Genomic DNA, 22,114 nt, shown 5'->3' on the forward strand with positions numbered 1-22,114 from the left:
TTTCTCTAACCACATCACTGCCTCCGTTTCACCTGGGAAAGTCAGCATGAACAACAGTAAGAAAGAGAAGCTCTTGTTGAAAAACAATGTTAAGCACACAAGGGTGAGATCAACCATCTTCCAAGTGACAGTGGCACATGAAATGTATTACATTATTTCAGACTCTCGAGATGGCTTGGCTAACGGCTTCACTAATATATCCTTACAATGCAAATTTTTTATAGCATCACAGGTCTCATTTGGTTATAATATAACCCCTGAAGGCTCTACCCATCTTCTTGAAGACGTTTCTAGCTCATATTAGCATATAATGGAGGTTCGTGGAGACAAACTTATTTCTGCCTAGGGACTGATGCCTTTACAGAAAGGCAAAATACAGATAGATGCAACTCCAAGATACAACGTCCAGTTTAAATCCACTCTATATTCCTAGTGACTACAGGTTATTGTTAAGTGATGACTCTTATCTATTTAGTTGGTAACATCAATCCATCACTTAGCTATATAACACGCCATCAATCCCATCAGCAGCTTTCGCAGTTGGCATACCCATTTGGCTCTCTAAAAGTGCCTACCAATTAATGAAGACTGGGACCAAAACTATCCTTTTACCTGGTAAGCCTTGCATATTTAAACTGAGATATATTAACAAGGTATCAAGGAAAATGTCATATACACACATCTTCCCTATTGGCAATGGGATGCCTTTTACTTGTAGTGGAAGAACTGGCTGATACCTCATCGAACCTTAGAGAGATTGCTGTGAAGATGTGTAGATATTAATTCTACACCTCAGTTATCCCATCTGTAGAAAGTGAATAAATAACATCTGTTTTCCCAGGAATGGCACAGGAATCATAAATCCATGCTGGTATAATGCTCTGAAATCCTAAAATGCCAAGCATTTTCCCTCTAACACTTCTATTTCATGGCTTCTCTTGCAAAACCTGAATATGAAATAATATGGTCATGATGCTATGAAGAAAGCAAATTTCACACAGCGTTAAGTAAGATAATGTGACGTAATCCTACCACTTTCATAGCAATTGGCAGATCCCCTCATCTGGAGTCTTTGTGCAGACCCTATGTTTGAAGAAAGAGGTAGTCCAACTGAAGAAGGTTAGAAGAGTACAGAAAGAATAGCTAGGTGGGTTTAAAAAAACTTGACTTATACTGAACGTTTTTTAAGAACTGGGTTTTTCTGGTCTAGGGGAAAAAAAAAAACCTGAAGAGAGACAAGATACCTTAGGCAGAATGTAGAAAGTGCATGGCAAAATGTATTTTGGTATGTGGTTGGGAGGGCAAAGGATGTACAGGGCACAAATAAAGCAATGTATAGCCTCTAAAGTGGCTAGTAGATTGCTACCCTGGAGCATGTTTCCTGTATCTTCCCTCCCTAGTATAAAAGTCTGTCTGTCTAGGCATAGACTATGACTAGTATTGTGTGGCTACAGGCAGAAATGAAGTTGTAGTATTTAAAATCAAGTGCAAAAATGGTCTTTCTCCCATGGCATGTTCTGAGATGTCTGAGTGAATCTGGAGGGTTAGAGGTGAAATTACTGTACTGATGTCAAGTGGTTTTCTTATTGCATCTTTCATCACAGGACTTTAAAGTATTGAAAACCACCACAGTCTTAGAAAGCCTCTGGAGGAAGGTAAGAATTACCACCATTTTACAGATTAAAAAAACCAAGAGAGACTGGTTAATTGGCTCATTCTTTAATACACCAATTTGTGGCTATGGAAGCTCAGCTCATGTGAACTGCTGAATCATGTATAAGACCAGGGCCAAACGCCCACACTACAAAGCAAGGAAAGAAAACTGAGAGTCTTGATTCTTACATGTTAGTGTTACCCACCAGACTTCCTACTAAGAATAAACACACAAGAAAGAGAAAGGAGAGTTCCACTGTAGGCTGAATCCCATGTCCTAAAAACAAAGCCCGTGGTGAAAAGCAGTACATTAGGGAGTGAACGGTGACAATGGAGAGGGAGAGGATTGCAAAACCTAAAAAAAGAGAGTTGTGACATGTAACACCTGTCCACCTCAGTCTCACCTAAATCCACCGTCTTCAGGCCTAGCCTAAACTGGATTGTCTTTCCATCCAACACCGCAGAAAGGTATTTCGCATTCCAGTGCAGGGCTGGCCAGTCGCTAACCATGTTACAGAAGACTGCAGGTTGCTGTAGGGACATCACAATCTCCTTCGTTTTCTCAGGAGTAAATGGTTTGACATCTTCATCTGTGTAAAGAAAAAAACAGCTGTAGAGAGATGATTTATGATACATTAAGTGTTACCTACCATCTCCCACAGCATAGGAAACATGAAGAACTAACACCTCCTTTGTTTATGGTTGATTGTTTTATTACATTTATAGACTTTTTAAAATCAAATTTCTACTACAAACACTGCAAGAACATTCTTACACTAAATTAAAGTGTAAAGCAGTATATTAGCACACAAAATGTAAAAAAAATTAAAATAAATAGGCATGTGCTTAGAATTTTCACTCGTAGCTTAGGCAATAAAGCACTGTAGACAAACTGTTTAGAATTAGGCTAACAATAAAAAACCCATACAAATAATGTCCAGGGTTTAGAGAACATAAATTTCATGAATAACAGTCTTTCTGCATGGGATTCTTTCCAAGAGGCGTAGCACGTTGTCAGAGATAGAAAACCAGGTTCCTATGCATTTGATTTAAACCAAGGAACAGAAGCGTAACCAAAACAGCAGGTATTTTAAAAGTGTTTTAAAATTTCTTTTCATCTACAGAATTTTGGAAAAAGGAAATTGGGCCAATCCAAGAACTAAACTAACCCAAGATTTCCATTTACTCCTTTGCTGTTTAGAGATTTATATGCCCTACTGAAACTGTCAAGCTGAAATGCCCGCAACCCTGAATAAACTCAGCACTTTCAAAACAACTTTTCTTTAGGGACATATTAAGAAGGAAAACCTGATTTAAAAAAAAACAAACAAACCCTAACAGCTCTATAGAGCTGAAGCAGTGGACTACAACTTCAGATCATAAAAAAATCCATTCATTATTTTAACCTCTATTGAAGTTAACTCATCCAGAATTGGTATCTGTATAATGCCTACGGAATGGATACGTATAGTTCCCCATGACTCCCAGCAGCTCATTTAAAACAAACCAATTCAATCACGCTATTTAGAGGACAAATCATGGTGTGGCATGCACAAAGGGTCAAATAAACACAGGACAAGAAAATTCCCTTTACTGCTGGGTGCTAATTTTGCCTCTCGCTCCTCCCTGTGTGTGGGTGGTGGGACAGGTGGTGGAGAACCAGCCAGTCCCAGGCAGGGCAGCTCTGCGGTGCCAGCTGGGGGAAACACAGAAGACCCACTGGGAACAAGGTCACTGAGGAAGGTTCGTCAGGATTGTTTCGAACGTAACAATTTAAAATAAATATATGACTGCTGAAGAGTCAATGGCAGGAACAAGAAGAGCCCTGTGCACGCTGTATGCCATATCTCTTTGGTAACTTTTGTGAGTCCCCTCTTCTTTCAAAAGGGTTTATTCTCCAGCATAGCTGTACTTTTTAGTTTTCTAAATTAAGCTGCTGTCTTCACACAAATTCAGTGGGAGGTATCAGGGCTGGGGTTTCCTGCAGCTGAGGGGTCCATTCTCCCACTGACTTCCAGGGAAACTGAATCCCTCTGTCCTTTCACTCATGAAAACTCCATCTTGAAGCTTCAAAACTAAAGACCTCCAATATTTTACCTTCATGGAACATAACATTTTTAAATGGCTTTCCTTTCTTAAGGCAGATGACAGGAGGGAGTCCGGGTTTTGGTTTGTTTTCCACGTTTCCCCTCATACACAGAGCAACACTTGACAGGATGGTGTTGCTGTGACACAGAGACGTCTACGACACTTGGCCTCCAGTCTCGCGCTCCAGAAACTCGCACAACCAGGACATAAGGAGGCCCCACGAGGACCGTATGTCTAACCATATGGTCTTCCCCACCCCCGGAAGGAGGCTCGGGGGGTTTGTGAGCGATGGGTTAGTATACCTAGAGGGAGCAAGTCCAGAGAAGGCAGAAGGACCATCTGCAGACACAACGGCATGTGCTGGTGCAGCTACCAGGAGCTGGCTGTAGGCATGGTAAGAGGTTAAAGCTCAGCATGTTTTTTCACAGTGATGCTGTTCGAAGGCTTAAGGCAAGACTCAGTCCAGATCTGAATGCTCCCTGGGAGTTCACAAAACTTCTTCTGTCTTTAACTGGTGCAATTATAATATCATACAGAGGTGGTTTTCATGATGTGGGAGCTGGCTGGCCTTGCATACCTTTCAGATTTTCCAACTCATAAAAATGAAATTATTCCTGCTTAGGCTAAGTTTATCACCACGAGGCTGCCTTTTGGACTACTCAATAGTTTTCGTTTTAAGGGCAGGACATTTAATTATTTTAGAGGATGTAAATCTAAATAAATGCGAGAAATTAGTGGCACTTCTTTAAAGGATTTTGTAAAGCTGAGTTTTATTGCAAAAGCTTCAGGTTTATCCTGTAACTTCAGTCAACAGTCGGGATGTGCTACAAAAGCAGAAATTTTACTAGGAGAGACAGGAAGGCTCACTGAAGCCAACTGTTGATTCTGTGTGGCTTTCTAATGTGATTTCCACACACATATTGTGCTTTTGAAAGGTGTGGTTTTAACCACAGAGAATATACAGTGGGAAGCTCAGAGCTCAAGCTACTGGGAGAATTTGTATCCATGTCAGACAAAAAAAAAACACAATTAGACTAAATAGCCTCGCCTCTACTGAACGCTTGCTGGAGGTTTTTGTCATGTCGCCATGCTTTATTCGGTTGTAAACCTATTTCACTTTAAAATTTAGAAACAATAAAAGAGGACAGTCTATCTTAGTAAGATGCTAATCATTCCTATCTTCAAATGGTATTATCTTTTCCTGATACAGATAACCAGATACAATACATATGATACAATCAGCAGTGAAGTTTGAAACGTTTTAGAAAATTTAAAGCCTTAGACAAATGAACATTAGGGTTTTTTGCAAAGACAAATGAGGATTCTTGCAGATTTTCTGCGAAGAATCTTTAAGCGTCTTGATTCAGTTTTATGTATTCCTTGGTGAGAACAGCAGTCAGCTAAACATAATTCTTTCCCCATAATATTTGTCATGCATATCTAAATGCCTGTTAGAGAAAAGGCACATGATAAAAGATAAATATCATATACTACATCGAATAGGTATTATGATAATTTGGAGAACTCTGCTCATGACCAACAGAGATTTCTGATGGAACTACATGCTGTAGGAGTAGTAAAAAGTAATTAAAAGAGTTATCTAAAGATATCTCTTAAAAGAGAGATTAGCAGAAAAAATTGTAACTTAAAATAATAATAATAACAACAACAATAATAGTTTCCTTAGTTACTGTTATCATAGCTTCACAAAGACTTCATCAGCTGGGCTTTTGCTTCTCAGTTCTTCCTAACCTGAAATTGATGGTAATTGATTCCTAGTCAAAACCTGAGGTTGTATAGCATACATAAGGGCACACAGTTTGGACACGGATGTGTATAAGTAAAAGGTGTACAAATAAAATGTGTTGCAAAGAAACAAAATGCCCACGGAACATCCTGGGCATTAGCTATTAAATTCCTAGGGGAGATCAGGTAGCAGGAGAGAATAGAAATGCATATTGCCTTTGAAAAGAAAAGCTCTGTTGGAGTCTTCATCTTCTCAGTTGTACTCCGATCCAAAAAAGAAAAGGAATACTTTAAATTAGTTCTGTCAGGCTCAACAAATGATGTGGCTTCACAGTACAAAAGGAAGCAGGAATAATTTGTCTCATGTTTTGACTTTACACAAGGTATGTATAGAATCCAACCAGGAACTGAAAAACCAAACCAAGTTTTAGTTCAAGTTTTGTAACTGTGATGGTTTATATAATTGGCGAAAAATGTAGGTGTTCTTTAGAAAGATAACACATTGCGAAATAGAGATCTTCCAATTAAAAAACCGAAGCTGTCCAGTCGTCTTTACATGAAGTGTTGGAAAATATGAAGATTCATCCAGACTCAGCACTGAGGGCAGGTAAAAGAAAAGAACTGGCTGACTACTTGCCAGTAGACTTTGTGCTTCTAAGAAAATAAATTAATGTTTCTGATTAACAATTTTTCTGAATAACTGAGTGTGGTTCGGGAATAGAGTTTAGCACAGCAGGCAGTCTGATGAAAAGTGGACTTGATCAAAGTTGTTCAGAAGTTAAATGTACTGTCATTAAAAAGCTAAATGCACTGTCATTCATTTAAAATAATTTAGCAAATTAGAAGAGTTCATTAGTGCGTGGTAGTTGGCTTCTGCCAAAACACCCTGCTGCTTAAATATGAGATTTAATTGAGAGGTATTAAAATTATTTTCTAAAAGAGGGAGTACAAGGAAATCCTGGTAATGTATTTGGTATAAGCATCATCAAATTGTTTTTCTTGCAAATCTGTAATGCTTCATTATACTTATTTCTTAAAAAAATATATAACGTTAAAAGAAAAATTTGTATATATAAATTTTGTATTTATTAATACAGAGCAGCCAGGTCACTCAAAAACATCAACTAACCTCTAAAATCTTAACTGTCCAACAACCAGGAGCAAGAAAAGAGAAGGTATAGGGGAGGATGGGGAAACTCCCCCAACCTAAGAGAAGTGACTTGGTTTGGAGGTCAGACTTAATGATTTCACAGTACATTAACTCTGTAAATTAAAAAACAACTGTATTTAATCTGCATGTGATTACAACGTTACGCACTATAATCAGCCTACCCTGGGCAAACAGACTGCATCTACAAACACACGAGTAGTTTTCAGGACACACCACATGAACATCTAGGTATTACTTCCTGACCAGTTATTGCTGTTACTATTATTTTTGACTCCGGGTAGGTCAATACTGCAGATGCAGCACAGCTGGGGAGCATCTAACCTAGATCTGCAAAGATACTTTGGCTACTGAAGGACAGTTAGCAGTTGCACGGAGCCTCTCAGGATAGACCAGTCTGCATTGCTAAGACTGGCACCTGAAGCTTACTCTGGCAGCCTGAAGCCAACACACCTTTCCTTGCCTGCTGTGTCTGCTACCGCAGAAGGAGGGCATCAAAACAGCAGAAAAAGGCCAAAAGACGAATTTGTATGTGAACTTACTTTCCAGTCCTCCTGTGGAAGGGCTGAGGTTCTTACAGTTTTTCTTACAGTAAGTCTGAGTAACTCAAGACATGAAGTAAGATAAGAGTGTGGGCTATGCCCTCAAACCTCAAACAGTCTTGTCGATAAAGAAAAGGAAGTAGCTGCCAGACTTTTTAGGGGTGGATTAAGAGGCTGAAGAGGCTGAGCCCAGAACACAGCACTGGGAGGGACTTCCTGCCCCTGCTCCAAATGACACCATATGATCTCAAGTGTACCTTTACGAAATCCCTCCCTAAATCCCTAGGGCTCTTCCTAGAAAGCTCTTTCTGCATCCCTGGCCAGCTTCTGCCTCATCTCTTCTCCTATCCTTTACAACACTTTTAGAAAGCAGTTGTGTTGGATTTGAGCTAACTAACTGAATGTTGAATGACCTCAGCTCCTCTGGTTTCCTCTAGTAGAAGAAATGCTTTCCCTTCCCTCCTTGTCCTTACAGCTCTGCCTCCATCTGTTGCCATTTGAAATACCCTCTTCCCCTCCAACTCCCTCAAACCTAGGAAAATTAGGATATGTACAACCAGTAGAGGTCATACTAAATGTATTTCCAATTAACTTCATACACTTCTTACTGGTAAAATTGCTGAAAGCAAAGTGAAACATAATGAAACTGCAGCACTTGTCAGATAAATGGCATTTCATCTTGTTTTGAAGGAAAAGACCATGGTCTTTGATCAAAACCTTCCATCAGGATACAAAAGAGTTTCTCCAAAGGACTGTTCTTCCTTAAGCTAGGCTGCTACAATTCCATCTTTCTGTCTGTTTGGGGTGTAAATTACACCCACCTGCTGCTGAGGAAATTTAGTAGCAGAGCCATTTCTTCCCAATACCCCACTGGCACTGATACACGTTTCTTACAACATTTCCTAGTAGATGAGAAATTTAATACAAAACTTAATACTAATATAACATTACGATTGAAGATAAGGTAACTGGCACATCAGGGAACTAATATCTATGTTTCTAAGACAGAAATAATTTGTTCATGTTGTAAGTAAAGCATATTTCTATTTCTTTTTCTATTCCTAGTTAGCAATAAATATGAATGCACTAGTCTTAAATTGATGAATGCACTGTATAAAATTCACTGTCAGAAACTGTAACCATTTAGGACTTTGTTGTTGTCCTATCCTGCAAACTTGACTGACAAATTCAAAATGACACCAACAAAAGAATCTAAATCTTCTAAAATATACCATTTTCCCATAAGCTATTGTAGTAAATAGTCAATAGTATTCTAAAAATATGTTTTTTTCACATAAGCCATTGTAAGAAATAGTCACTAATACAACCAAGCCTTTTGAATTTGATCCACAACGGGCTTATGACAGAAGTACACATGACTTTGTTCACTATTGTACTACGTAGGATAGAAATTATGATTAATGACGGAGTCAATTAGAGGTATAATTGTCAGAATGAAATTATACTTTAGAAGAATAAAAGAAGTATTTTTAAATTCCATAAATTATTGAATTGAAAGAAACCAGAGAAACCTACCATGTGGACCTCAAGAACAGTTTCTGAAGTGCGCATAACCAATGTGCACAATCAGGGTATTAGATTCGGGGATTGCCATTATTATAGGAATATTAAACAAAAAGCATGACTATTATTCCATCTGTTTACATAATTCTAGTTCTTTCAGCATGGGTAAAACAAGCAGAAGTGAGCTTAACCTTTGTTTCAAGTTGCTATTTCGCTTTACAAAGGTTCTCATGCAGCAATGTGAAATTGGTCTGTGAAAAACTGTTAACAGGGTATGTTTTGAATCCTGGGGTTCATATAAAGAATGCAAAACTTTGCTTTGACATAATGTAGAGCTAAGGATGCATTCGACCTCATACAGCTCACCAAAATGCAAACTAGGAAGCTCTTCTAATTTAATTTTCAGCCTTAACCATTAATGTTAGTTCTGTTTCTTAATATAAATATTAAGCATAGAAGAAACTGTTTTTACAGAAAAAGCACAGCCTTGTAACATAGAAGCTTATCTTTCACAACTTTATAACACAAGCTGCTGCTAGTGGTGTCAACATATCTTTATAATCTTCCCTCCAGAGATTTTCTTTCTCTTTTCTTTTTCCAATAGCAACTGCCTGCAAAGTTTCTTTATCTGTAAACACCAAGAGCTAAATATCAGAAAAGATCAAAGTCTGTAGGCCCAAGTGTAGGCACACTCAGATGTGCATGATGAACTCGTGTTCTGATCAGCTGTACCCGCTTTTCTGGAGACTGAAGGTGACCTTTAATTTTAGAAGAAACCTGCTTAGAATTTTGGAAGCTTCTTGTAACATGCAAAGTTTACCAAAACTCTGCACTTTTCAACTTATTAGTACATTTGGAGAAGTCCTTTCGGTAGAGGAGTTTCAATATTTTCAGATTCTTTTTAAACATTAATGTCACTTCATCAACAACTGACTAATTCAATACTAATCAACAATTGACTAATTCAATATTAGAAGCAATAATGTCTTCTATATTCAGCCTTCAAAAGCACATGGTACTTAGAAATTTAAGATAACACCCTCAACATTAGCAAAACAACAACATTGCAAAAGCTTAAAGTTGCACTTTTATTCCAAGACATGCAAACTGCCTTACCACTGCTCTTGTTGACATACTCTAACAGAAATCAAAATCTCATACTATTGTATCTAGTCCCAAGAATCTCATTGTGTCTGTGATCACAAAGCATAGAATAATTTAATCTTAAATCATACATGCCCCTGTTGAGAAAAGCACAGACACAGAAATAATCAATTTAGCCTCTTTTTTCTACACAGAATTACATGATAGAGAGTCACATTTCCAAACAGACAAACAACATTTTGTGAGCATTATGTCTTCAATATGTATCTGATCCCAAACACCCATCCAGACAGTCAGGTCTTCAGAAGACTCATTTGGAGAGCACACAGCACACCTATTGTGTGACAGCCAAGCATGACCAATAGAAACAAACCCCCTAATGCCTACATCATTAATTATATCGGAGCAGTAATTATTACTTGCTGCTTCAATGTAAGACAAGAGGACAACAATGCAAAGTCAGATCAGAAATGAGAAACACATTCACCAGAGTCACAAAGACAGATCAGTACCAGAGCAATATGACTAGCTCATCTCGCTGGCATGAGAGACAATGAGGTCTACACTGAGGCAGCCCTAGCCCAAGGAGACGTGGAGATTTGCACCCTGTATTCCCAACTCAAGCCTAATGTTCTTATGTGACTCAGTTCATTTCCATCATTCTCAGGTTTTAGGGAAGACAAGATACCATCAAAATCAGTCTTAGAAACTGGATTTCCCTAACACAAATTTGGGATGCAAAATACTCTATTGTTGTTTGCAGTTACTTGCACATGGTGGCTCTGAATAAAATGAAAGAACATAACGACCGTGGTCTGCTGAGGTTGGAGCTCCAACGTAACATCCCTAAAATACCTAAGACACTGAGCCTGAAGGTTGTCTAAACCAGGTAGGAAAGCAGCCATCAAAGTGAGCTTGGATGAAAGACATCATGCAGCTTCCATCTCCCCCTCAAAGAAGATGAATACAATCATCATCTACATGTTCATCGCTAAGCGGGTGATGAATGGCAGAACAAGCAGAAATGGAATACAAAATGCTTTAAATGTACTCAAAGTCCAAGTCAGGTGTGATTTTTACATATTCCTTTTGAGAGCTACAGTAAAGAACCTACACTGTGGTCTACAGGGAATATGGTGAGATGTCTTTCATTGGCCAACCACAAAGGTAGACTCCACAAGAAAAACAAGCTACCCCACATCTGCCTAAAAGACCTTGCAACGGGCTCTGGCTCACCACAAACCTGGAATCATCTCCACTACAATGGTAACTTTGCAATGTGGCTATACACAGCCTGCAAACAAAAGGTATGCATGAATGCCCACTGGATAACACTGATATTTGAATTTAAGAATAAAACTGTTCAGCTTTCATGTCTGTATTTTCACTTCTTGTTGATAGCACAAAAAAGGAAAAGGAAGCACTGTAAAACCTTTTTCCTCCTGAAGTACAAGGAAATCATTGTATGACAGTAGAACAGTAAGTCCACCTACTCTCAATAAAAAAAGAAAGGCAAGAAAAGATGCTGAAAGGTACAGAATGCACAGATTGGAAAGTGCCCAAACCAAGCCCAAAACAGAGGAGATCCCAAACAACCTGTTCCTAAGTAACTAGAAGGAAAGGGATGTCAAAACTTGATGAGGGAAGAACGGGATTTGCTCACACCTCACAGGCTCACCTTCAAAGATGTTATTCCAAGACAGGAACGTAAAGCAGAGAACTATTACAGCTCCCTGCTACTAGTGCTGTTTTCACGGCAGCTCTGAAACTACATTGTCACAATTCCAGCTGAAGTCTAGAAGCTGAGGGAAATCCCTGGAAAACAGGGATGCTGAAAGGAATACTCAGAATTGGCTAAACTCCACTTTTGAATCTTTAAATGAATTCCGGGTCCTGCCCATTTTGTGCTAAAATGCTTCTAACCTTCGTAGGGTATGCAATCCATTGCTACTTGTCAGATTGTGAGATACGAGTTGACACAAGAAAGTACAAGACTGTACTCATGATGTGGGAGAGAGGCGTAAAAAACAAGGGGATGCTGAAGCTCATCGAGTCTCTCTGAAGAAAGTCACGTGGAGAGCAAATCTGTCAAAAACCTGATGACTGGAGAGAGCAAATGACACTTCCTAATGTGCTAGGAACTGAGGGCTGCACCATGGGAGGGATACTCTCCTGGACTGCTCAGCTCAACCATTACATGATATAGGTGTGTGTTTAAGCTGAATTAGACTCTCCAGATGCCTCAAGGTTATAACAAACCATCAAAGTCTTCAGTTTATCTTAATAAGCCAGGTTTAAATCAGCACAGTCTAGGCACCAACTCATAAGCGGATCAGCGAGGCCTGCCTTGAGGATGGAATCAGCATTTGGCGGCAATAACAGCTCCAGCCATACAATTTTTATTCATCACCACTAGTCTATCAGAGCTCAAGGCCACCAACTCCCCCTAAGATAACTCCAGGTTTTAGGCCGGACACAGGCAGATAGACATGAATACGGAGATGTAAGCACCTTGAGAGCTTTTAGGTTTGAAATGGAGGTACCTACCAAAGGATACGCTATCGCGGTTGGGCAGTTAGTAACTGGATGGGCTGCTTTATCACAATTTTGGACCTAGGCACCATTAAGTCCATGCAAGTCCTGCTATAGGCATGAAAATACTGGGCCAGGAAACAAAATAACCTTTCCACTTGCCTGAATATATGTGTACTTCATCTGATAATATTCAAATCTCTTTAGCTACATTATAATGAGGTTAAAGCAAGAAAAGATTTTCCCACCCCAAATATTACAAATGTCAGTAATGAGAACAGTAAAAATGTCACCACACGGAGAAAAGAGTGAAATTAGCATATTTAGAGAAATATTATGCCCATGAGTGAAATAATGCAATCAGCTAGCTGCAAGATAAAGCTAATTTGGTTTCCAACAGTTTATCAACAATGCACTGCTCCTTTACATTAACAAATTTAAATGGTACCATATCCTGCAAACAAGAATAATTCACACAGAATATTACACTGTGTTAATTAAATAGCTGGAATAGAAAAGGTCAGGCCATGACTGAAAGATGCGCATATGGGTTGTGAAGCTATAAAAAGATGGAGCGATTTCAAATCAAGCGATTAAAATAAATCATTTAAATCATGATTAAGTCAATAGTAAATAACCCTAGATTTTCTGAGCCTATGTTGACAGCTCCTTTCTTTTGTTGCTGTTTCTCAGAAATTTCTCTTTTTTGCTGACCGATGCAAGAGTCAAAATATCTTTAAAGCCATCATACGGTGAGGTGGCTTGGATAAGTTATCAAGGAGTTATCCTGCTTACAGTCAAGTTTTCATTTTACCATGCAGGCAGTAAGAGGCAAGAGGCAAATTTTGCAGTGAAAGGACACTGCAAAGCCCCACTTGCCTTACTTTTGAATGAGTTTCCTGCTGCTAGAACAACTAAGAAGCCCCCACAATTCCTACAGTTAATTGAAAATTCTTCAGAGAGAAATATTTTTTCACTTTGTTTACTTCAGCAAATGACAGCACTTTGTTTTTGGCATAATGCCACCAAATCAATTATATTATAGTTATTATATTATAGTTATTATATTAACATAGCCATCGTAAATTGAAAGAACATTTTGGTATGGGCTAAACTATGCTGAGGTGGTAATGTAAGAAAAAGACATAGTAAAACAGGGAAATAATCTTATTGGGAGCCCCAAAGCACTACTGGAATACGCATCCGTTGTGATCAAATCAGAATTTTGTCCAATGTTTTCACTGTATTTTACTTTTGTCACTACATTTGTAAACAGCAAGCTCAAATTTTAGTTTGTTACTATCTGTATGTCCCCGTTACTTAATTGTCCATGAATTTTATTTTTCCTGGGGAATTTCCTGAGCTCTTCTAGAGAAAGTCCCATTTTCTTTTTGATCGTAGTTCTGCTGATTTCAGCTGGCATAAACTTCCTTTTTGCACCTTCAGTGCAACTTCTAATTTGAACCTCACTCTGGCAAACGGAGGTGTATGGTCTAAACAAAACACAATGTCCGTATGGCTTGGGAAGAACTTCGTGGGAGCGTGTGGTTTTGGCTGCAAAAACAAGGGATGGGCCACCACGTGCAAAATCCAGTTGTGTGCTGCCCATACAACATTGACACTGGATCTAACCCCATCCCCCACGTATCCCCCTGTTCGGCCCTCCCCAGTTAAGCACACAGGCATTCATCAAGCCAACTTCCAGACCTCATGACGGAATACTTAAGCAAACCAAACTGCAATACCTATTTTTTTCAGGGAAGATGAAGCACTGTGCAGCATATGAGCCATCAATTTTATGACAAGTGCAGATGGTAAGATACACAGCTAAACACTCGCGCAACCTAATAGAATGAACACATACTTCAATCGATCTAAACGGTAATAGTTTCTAATGAGTTTAGTGTAGCCCACGTGACGGGATATCCATCCGAATTACTTTAACATGGGTTTCAGTGCAGGCTGTAACTGAATCCTACTGTTTTCCCCTAATCCGGACCATAGCTGGTTTGCACTCATCTCATCACAAAACAATTTACTTCTGCCTTCGAAAGGAGAAGTACCGCAGCGCAGCTCAGCCGCAGCACTTCCCTGCAGGCGGGTACCCTGCCCTTGCCGAACCCAGCGCTGCGCCCGCGGCGGCAACGGCCCCACGCCCGGGAGGGACGTTTCGGAGGCGGGGCTGCAGGACAGGCGCGGCGGCCCCCAGCTGCCGCCCGCCGGCCCGCAGCGAGACAGGCCGCGCTGCCTGGCCCGGGCCGCGCCGCCCACCGGGGCGAGCCGCCCGCCGGGCCGCGCTAGGCCGCAGCGCGGCGGGCCCGGGCGGGGCGGCGCCCTCCGCGGCTGCGCGGGCGCGGACGGGCCGGGGGCACCTACCCGGCGCGGGAGGACGGCGGCTCGCCGCCCCGGCCATGCTCCTCCGGCTCTCCCTCCAGAGCGGCTCTGGCGGGCCCCGCTCGGCACCGCCCTCGCTAGCGGGAGGGGGAGCCCGGCCCGCTGCGCCCTGCTGCGCGGGGCGGAGCCGCCGCGGCAGCGTGACGGCCGGGGGTGGCGGCGGCCCCGAGGCAGGGGCTCCCCCCGTGCCCTCCGGTGACACCCGAGCGGCCCCCCCCGCCTCCAGCGGCGGCTCCCGTGGGCCGCCCCACATTCTGCCCGGGGACCTGAGCCCCCTCTCCCCACGAGGTGAAGGTCCGAGGGTCGCGGAGGCTTCCCGGCTGTCCGCCTGCACGGCTCCCTCCCCGCGGGCGGCGGGCCCGGCTCTCCTCCCCGGCGCCGCTTCCCTCCTCCCCTCGCCGGCGGAGGAAGGAGGCGGCCGCCGGCCCTCCCCAACCGCGCATGCGGCTGTGCCGGGCCGGGGCAGCGCCGCAGCGCTCGGGGGTTGAAGTGTGGGTGTCCCCCCCAGCCCCGTCCGCTCCTCCCCGGCAGGCCCCTGTCAGCGCCCTCGCAGATGGGCTTAGGCTGGAGCAGCGCGGAGGAGCGGCAGCCCCTCCTGCCGCCGCCGCCACAGCAGCAGCAGCAACGGCGGCGGCCGCAGCCGGGGGGGCCGGCGGGGGGCCCGCCGGTGCCGGTGCGGCGGCTGGCGCCGTTGGCGGGCCGCGTCTACGGGAGGCGGTGGCTGGTGCTGCTGCTCTTCTCGCTGCTGGGCTTCGCGCAGGGCCTGGTGTGGAACACCTGGGGCCCCATCCAGAACTCGGCCCGCCTGGCCTTCGGCTTCAGCGGCTGGGACATCGCCCTGCTCGTCTTCTGGGGGCCCATCGGCTTCGCGCCCTGCTTCTTCTTCATGTGGCTCATGGACAAGAAGGGTGAGCAGGGCCGAGGGCGGCGGGGCTGGCGGGTCGGGACTGCCCGCCCCGCTCCTGCGGCTCCCCCTGGGTCAGGCGGGGACGCCGTGGCCATGGCCGTGTCCCGCCGAGGCCGCGGTGAGGGACGGCGCGGTGGTCCTGAGGCCGGGGGACAGGGCGCCGCCAGCCCGGGGCTGCCTTTGAGCTCGGGGCTGTGGCCTCGGTCTTAAAAGGGGGTGACTAATACTTTAAAGGCGTCAAGAGCGCTGTTTTCAGTACACTGCTCAAACAAAGGCATGTCCGAGGCCGTTCATAAGGAAGGTACTTGAGCTGTTCTGAAGCTGAGAGGAATTATGGCATTTTACGTCGGGGCTGAGGTGTCGGTCTGGAGGAGGTGTGCTCCAGTCTGGCATCGCCATGCGGGTGTTTGACCTGGGGGCGGTCGTGTTTTCTGGTGATCAGCTGTGAAACAAACACCTGTGTGATGCTTGGATTAAGTAATGCCCTTGCTCAGGGAGGTTACTCCATCTGGAAAGGAATACTTCGTTTTTAAAAGCAGACTGGACACAAAGTCAGTGGTTTTTCTTTTAGTTGTTCTGGTTTATGCCACTTTGCGTCTTCCTAGAAGTCGCGCTCCGGGGTTTCAGCAGAGGAGCACGCAAGACAGTTTCCTAATCCGCGTCAGGCCGTTGCATCGCGGTAGCAAACTTCTGAAAATGGTGTTTGGAGAACTTCTCCAGGGCCTGTGCAGTTTGTCTGCAGTCACCCCGGGGACCGCCCGGGTGAGGTCAAGTACCTGTGTTTGCAGATTTGAGCTTTTGGGCCTAAATCCACGGAAGCGTTTAGTCTTTTAATTCCTGTTTAAACAAGCCTCTAAACAGAAGATAGGAGCCTACGTACCCTTGTGGCTCCCAATGTTAAGTGCTGCTCATTCTGTTTATTTAGGAATTAATAGCTCATTTGTGAGAAGGGAAGGGGGGAAATTGGATTGAAGGCAAGCAGGGAGAAAAGTCGTAGCTGAGGCAGCTTGTGTCTCAAAATTGGTGTTGCTTTTCCTAAAACTGAAGAGGTGTTGAGGGAATAAAACTTATTGGGCTGAAAATACGCTCTCCAAATGAGTCCATGGTGCCAGCTAGTCTCCTCTCAAGCAATTTAGACTTTAGTTGACGATGTCTGTCTAGACTGCTGTATAACCATGTTGTTAATTATCGTAAAATTAAAGTAAGTTATTTTGTTTTGTACAGTGAAGACAATGACTTTGCGCATGGTATGAAGGAAGTAAAGCTAAACTTGAACCTGCGCTTGTAGAACTGAGTCTGTATTTTTATTTCTCATTTTCTACGAAGTTGATTCTGAGCAACATGAAAAAAAATACTGGAAAAGTTTCAGGGTAACTCATGGAAGAAGAAACATTAGCGTTTTGTTGTTTCTTTAATGGGATTAGTGATGTAGTTGCTGGATTTCTTGGTTTCACACATAGCTTGTTTAATGAGAATATGTGTAGAAGTGTTTTCCTCATTGTCTTAACTGAGTGCATGAGTGTTCATGGTTTTTTTTTTTTAGTTTCCATGTTCATTGGAGATACTGATATGGACTGCTCCTTTGGTCTTGCTTTTATTGCATTCCTTGTTGAGAGAATTTTGGTTGGTAGCCTAAATAGAGCATCTCAACTCATAGGATTTATGCATAAGGAGTACATAAGGGCTCTGGAGGACGTTCTTTCCGCAGCAGCAGATTTTGTGGGGGCCCTGTTTTGTTTCATGCTGTTTTCTGAGTATGGATGATTCCCACAGAGAACGTGGTGCTGTTCACTTTGGAAGTGATGGTGGAGTCCTGCTGCCTGGTCTGTCATGGAGCAAAGATGAGAGCCACTGCTGCCCAGTGCTCCTATGGGGCACGTTTCTACTGGTGGCATGTTGTGGGAGGGTATCTGCTCTTTGGAGTACATGTGTTCCGGGAGGAGCATGACTCTACTACTTTGAAGCTGTAAAGTTGGTTTGGTGTGATCTTGCCAGGGCTATATTTCACTTGCTTAGGGGTACAAATGCTTGTTGTTACACCAAATTTATTCTCTCTACCAAAAATATAGAGTAATGACACCATTTATTCTCTGGCTTCAATCATCTGTCATTGGAGTTAGCTAGTAAAGGAACTGTCAGGAAAAAACTCTACTTGCAAAGTGTCAACGTGTAAAACCTGGCATGTATCAGAAGCATGACACTGTAGATGATGCATGTTAGAATTTGAGAGGAGATTCTGCTGTTAGATAGTCCTATACTTCACAGTCAGAGGTATATCTGGTATTGATAAGTAGCTGCCTGCTGTCCGTTAAGTCTGATTTTGTGTTATGATGCTTCAGACAAAATCCAAAAGTATTTGTCTTTTTGGTTTTTTGCTGTTCCTTGTAGTGTACGATTTGAAACATAAGTCTGTTTCCATACCAAACTTCTGTTGTATTATTTGTGCGCCTGTTTCTTATTTCAGTATGACTTACAAGGATTTGGTCACTTTTTTTTTGCCTTTAATTAGAAGTTGAAAGATTAAATATTTAGCAATGGGCATGTTAATAATCCTACTTGGAAGAAGCATTTCTTGGGCTGTGTGATTCAGTTCTTTCACAGCTTCTCAGAAGAGTGTGGGGTCTTCTGAGAAGAGAGGACAGCAATGTTTATTTTTAGTGAAAGAAATGCTAAATAAGCTTGGAATGATCTGTTCTTTGGTTCTGTATAGAAGGGATCCAGGGTGGAGCAATTACACTTTTTTTTTTGTTTGTTTCCTAACCTCGAAGGATTTCTTTGCCTTTGTGACCTTTTCCCTTCTGGCCTGCCAAATGTGTCTCCTGGACTTTTTGTGGAGCCCTGTTTGCAGCTGATAAAGGTAATGCAGTTGGAGAATGGGAGGAATACATGGGCTGGGAAAGGTGTGTAGGTGGTGTCACTGGGGAATTTCTGCAGGAGATACTACAGGCAACTGTATGCCTCCCCCGAGGACTTCAGTGACCCAGAATGGGCGTTGATGTTGGAAGCAGCTTGGCATCTTGGTTGGCTGATTTGGCTAAGCCCGTGTTCCTGGGATCCACAGGGATTTTCTGTTTTTTACAAAATTGAGAGTGAATTTTCATCAGGAGGATAGTGATGGTCTTCACAAGGCTGTATTTGCAAAAAAATCTTACTTGAAGGTCTGAACTGACCCAGAGGAATAGACTTTTTTTTTTTTTTTAAGGATGTTAACACAGTAGTTTAAAGAGTGTTTGAGGCATTGGAGGAAGCCTGGATTTAGCTGGTGTTTCTCCAATGCGTGTAGATTTAAAGCTAGTTTGTATTTTCTGCTGAACTCTTGTCGTTCTCAAAAATATATTCGTTTTCAGATGCTTAGCAAGGCTCATGTATCATAGCTGGAAATTCTTCTTTGGGGAGCGAACCATATTTCTGTTCCTGTCTCCCTGCTTCCTCTGGCTGAATGGAGACTCTGCCAGGATGCTTTTCCTCGAGAGCCTGAGAGAGTTTTCCATGCTCCTTGGCTGGATGCTGGCTCAGAAATTATGTTTGCATGTGTCATTTTTGACTATGTGCCATTATGAAGTAGGTTTGAAACTCTTTTCCGTAAGTAGAATTATAGGTGTTGTCTTGGTTGATTGGTTTCTTGGTGAAGAAAGGTCAAAAGATGGCGTATGCCGTGGAGCTACGTGTGTCTTATCTGGTGCATTTTCTTTAGCAATAGGATCAGAGAGTCCTTGTTTGAATGATAATTACCTTTAGAGATTAAATAAGATTGAAATTAAATGGGAAATTACTTCAATGTGCCGTTGGATGGACCCTTGTTGTTTACATGATTAAAATTAGCTGCAATTTGTCACATGATGCTTGAGTGTTTATGGATGTTTTGTGCCTTGAGTGTTTCATTTCCTGGGAACTGTAAATATAAATATACAGAACTGCTAGGATGTTGATATATTTAACTCAATATCAAAAGCTTACCTGCTTCTCTGGATTTGATTCACTGTTTTTTTTATTAGTTAAGTTTGTAGTTATGGGGTGAGACCTAGAAGCAATAGATAATGTCAGTCTTCATTATGTTCCTATATAAGCAAGAAGAAGCAGTGAAGAATGAAATGCTTTACAATAATTTGCATTAAACAAGTCGAATAGAAGGGTGATATTTTTCATTAATTTTTAGAATACAGTGAACAGTTTTATATTGAGTTTGAAGAAATGTGACATATTACTTGTAAAAGTGAAATGTAATCTATTTCTTGGTCCTTTTTTATGAAATGGTATATGCTTACATGGATTAAATGGACATTCTTAGTAACTTTATTTTTCTGAAATTAAATTTACATAGCATTGTTATCCTAGTGATGAAATTATGAAGTAGAGAGAAAACTAATAATCAGATTCTGTTTTTTAATGGAGATTGGCTTGCCTATTGAAACCATTAATGTTTTTACTTGTGTGGATAGTTAGTCCTTTCCTGAATATCAAACTCTTGATTTCATTGCTGTCTCCTAAATTATGCTTCTCAGTTTCCTTCTCTGATACATTTAATAGTTCTTATCTCTCACACCTGGGAATTTTGAGGTTAAATCCTTTAATATAGTCTGACAAAATAGTGAAGAATATTGAGTATGATTACTAAATTGGGCCACACTAATATAAAAATGTCTTAATAACTATTCTCTGTACAAAATAAACTACTCGTGATGGATAAAGAGAATTCTGCTTAATGGCTTTCATGTTGGAAGTTCCCAGATTGCCACTTTGTGCTGCATACACGGCAACACTGATTTTACTTTCAGAGGACCTTGGACTCCTAATTAACATCTAGGGTCTCTGAGATAGAAGGGAAAAGACTTCAAGTGAACTTGTTCTCCTCCTAGATTTTCATCTAGGAAGTGTTTGTGAAATGACTTTGATTTTATTTTGAGAGATGTGAGGATGGGTACAGAGAGCAAGGAAGAAGCAGGTGGTTGTTCCAGAAGTCAGTGGAAACATCAATGGTCAAGTGAAGCCAACGGATGAGGAAGACTCTTTCTGTTAAGTGTTTCCATTGTGCCTGGCATCTCAGGGTCCTTGTCTGTCATTCAGGATCTCAGACAACATGGTAGTAAATATAAATTGGAGCACGTTACTAATAATTTAGTAGTAATAACTGAGAAATTGCGGCAGGTCTAGTTGCTGATAGGTATCACTTGGTATAGATGGACAGCGTGAAGTACTTTCCATGGTGACTCTCACAAGAACGTGCAGTTTTTCTTGGAAGTATTCATAGTTCAGTCGTGTCCTAAGCAATCATAAACACATGAGGTTTTGGTTAACAGGAGAAGGACAAAAGTAGGTGAATCATGAAGCTTTGAAGTCTGAGAGTTTTCACTTTGTGGTAAAGAAGCACATTTTCAGCTCCTTTTTGTCATGATCTCAGAAACAGACTTATCTCAGATGCACGACTGCAAGATGTGTAGCCAATATTTCAAAATGACCGATTTGATAATTCACGGGTCAAGTTCCAGTGTGAGCCTCAGCTAAAGATGCCTAGGATAAGAGTCGGCGTAAGGCTGTAAGATTTTGATACAATTTGGTGAGATCAAGCTAAAAGGATTTACACGCTTCAACAATAGAGAAGGTTTATACAGACATTATGGTTTTGGTAGGTTAGTACAGCCTACAGGAAAGAAACACCTATGGTAAAACTTACTGGTATGAAAATGCGAGTAGAGTGGCAAGGAGACAGTGAAATAGGAAAGTGTGATGTTTCTGGCGCTTGCCTGAAATATGCTGGGTGAGAGAGTAGCCTCATCATAAGCAACCGATTCTACGCAATAGCGTTTATGTTAATGGCAAAGGTTTTATTATCTCCAACAAGAGCAGCAGAAGGCTCTCTTGGATTTAATGAATGCTAAACGTGAACTTAGTGCTTCAGTTTTAACAAAAAAAAAAAGGAGAGGAAGAGAATGCCTTGACTTACATGAAGTGAAAGCTGAATATATTTGGTGAAAAGGCAAGTGATTGATGCACTTCAACAAAGTGCAGAAGGGGTTTGAAGGAAAATATCTATTTTACCCTAGTCTGTTGTCTCTCATCCTGTGGGCATCTTCTCCTGCATACTTTGAACGATGCATATTTCGTTGTCTTATAAGCGATACTGATCCACACCAATCAAATTCTGTGAAAGGGATTAATTTTCCTAAGCTAACAAATCTTGGAAGAAATGAGATGAAGTGTTGTTTTTCATGTGGAAAGATGAAAGAAGCAATTAGAGAGTTGAATATAGGTAAATCCCACTTGAGCAGATACTTGGTCAGCTTGATTTTACAAAACTTATTTTGATGATTTGCTGGTGTGTGTGTTTGTATAGACATACTTTTCTTCTGTACCATCAGAAGAAAAGAAAAAGGAAGACTGACGCTTAGCTTTTGTCGCTTAATTTTATATACTGTGGCTTCATGAAAGTCCACAGAGCATTTGTGCAAGTGCTTGCAG

The 22,114-nt window shown here is 41.7% G+C and overlaps 2 protein-coding genes across 2 annotated transcripts in view; one reads left to right on the forward strand and one right to left on the reverse strand.

The window, feature by feature from the left end:
* Window positions 1-15,004, reverse strand: part of HSPBAP1 (HSPB1 associated protein 1) — a 37,575-nt gene extending 22,571 nt beyond the window's left edge. Inside the window, exons 1-2 of the mRNA XM_086616163.1 lie at window positions 14,479-15,004; window positions 2,058-2,243 (exon numbers count right to left, since the gene is read on the reverse strand). Coding sequence (XP_086472289.1) covers window positions 2,058-2,243; window positions 14,479-15,004 — 712 coding nt within the window. The remainder of the gene's footprint in view (window positions 1-2,057; window positions 2,244-14,478) is intronic.
* A 300-nt stretch (window positions 15,005-15,304) lies between these two features.
* Window positions 15,305-22,114, forward strand: part of SLC49A4 (solute carrier family 49 member 4) — a 64,809-nt gene continuing 57,999 nt past the window's right edge. The window contains exon 1 of the mRNA XM_086615751.1: window positions 15,305-15,659. Within this exon, the coding sequence (XP_086471877.1) occupies window positions 15,305-15,659 (355 nt within the window). The remainder of the gene's footprint in view (window positions 15,660-22,114) is intronic.

This window comes from Tauraco erythrolophus, chromosome 8 (assembly GCF_009769465.1).
Source record: "Tauraco erythrolophus isolate bTauEry1 chromosome 8, bTauEry1.pri, whole genome shotgun sequence".
Classification (NCBI taxonomy): Eukaryota; Metazoa; Chordata; class Aves; order Musophagiformes; family Musophagidae; genus Tauraco; species Tauraco erythrolophus.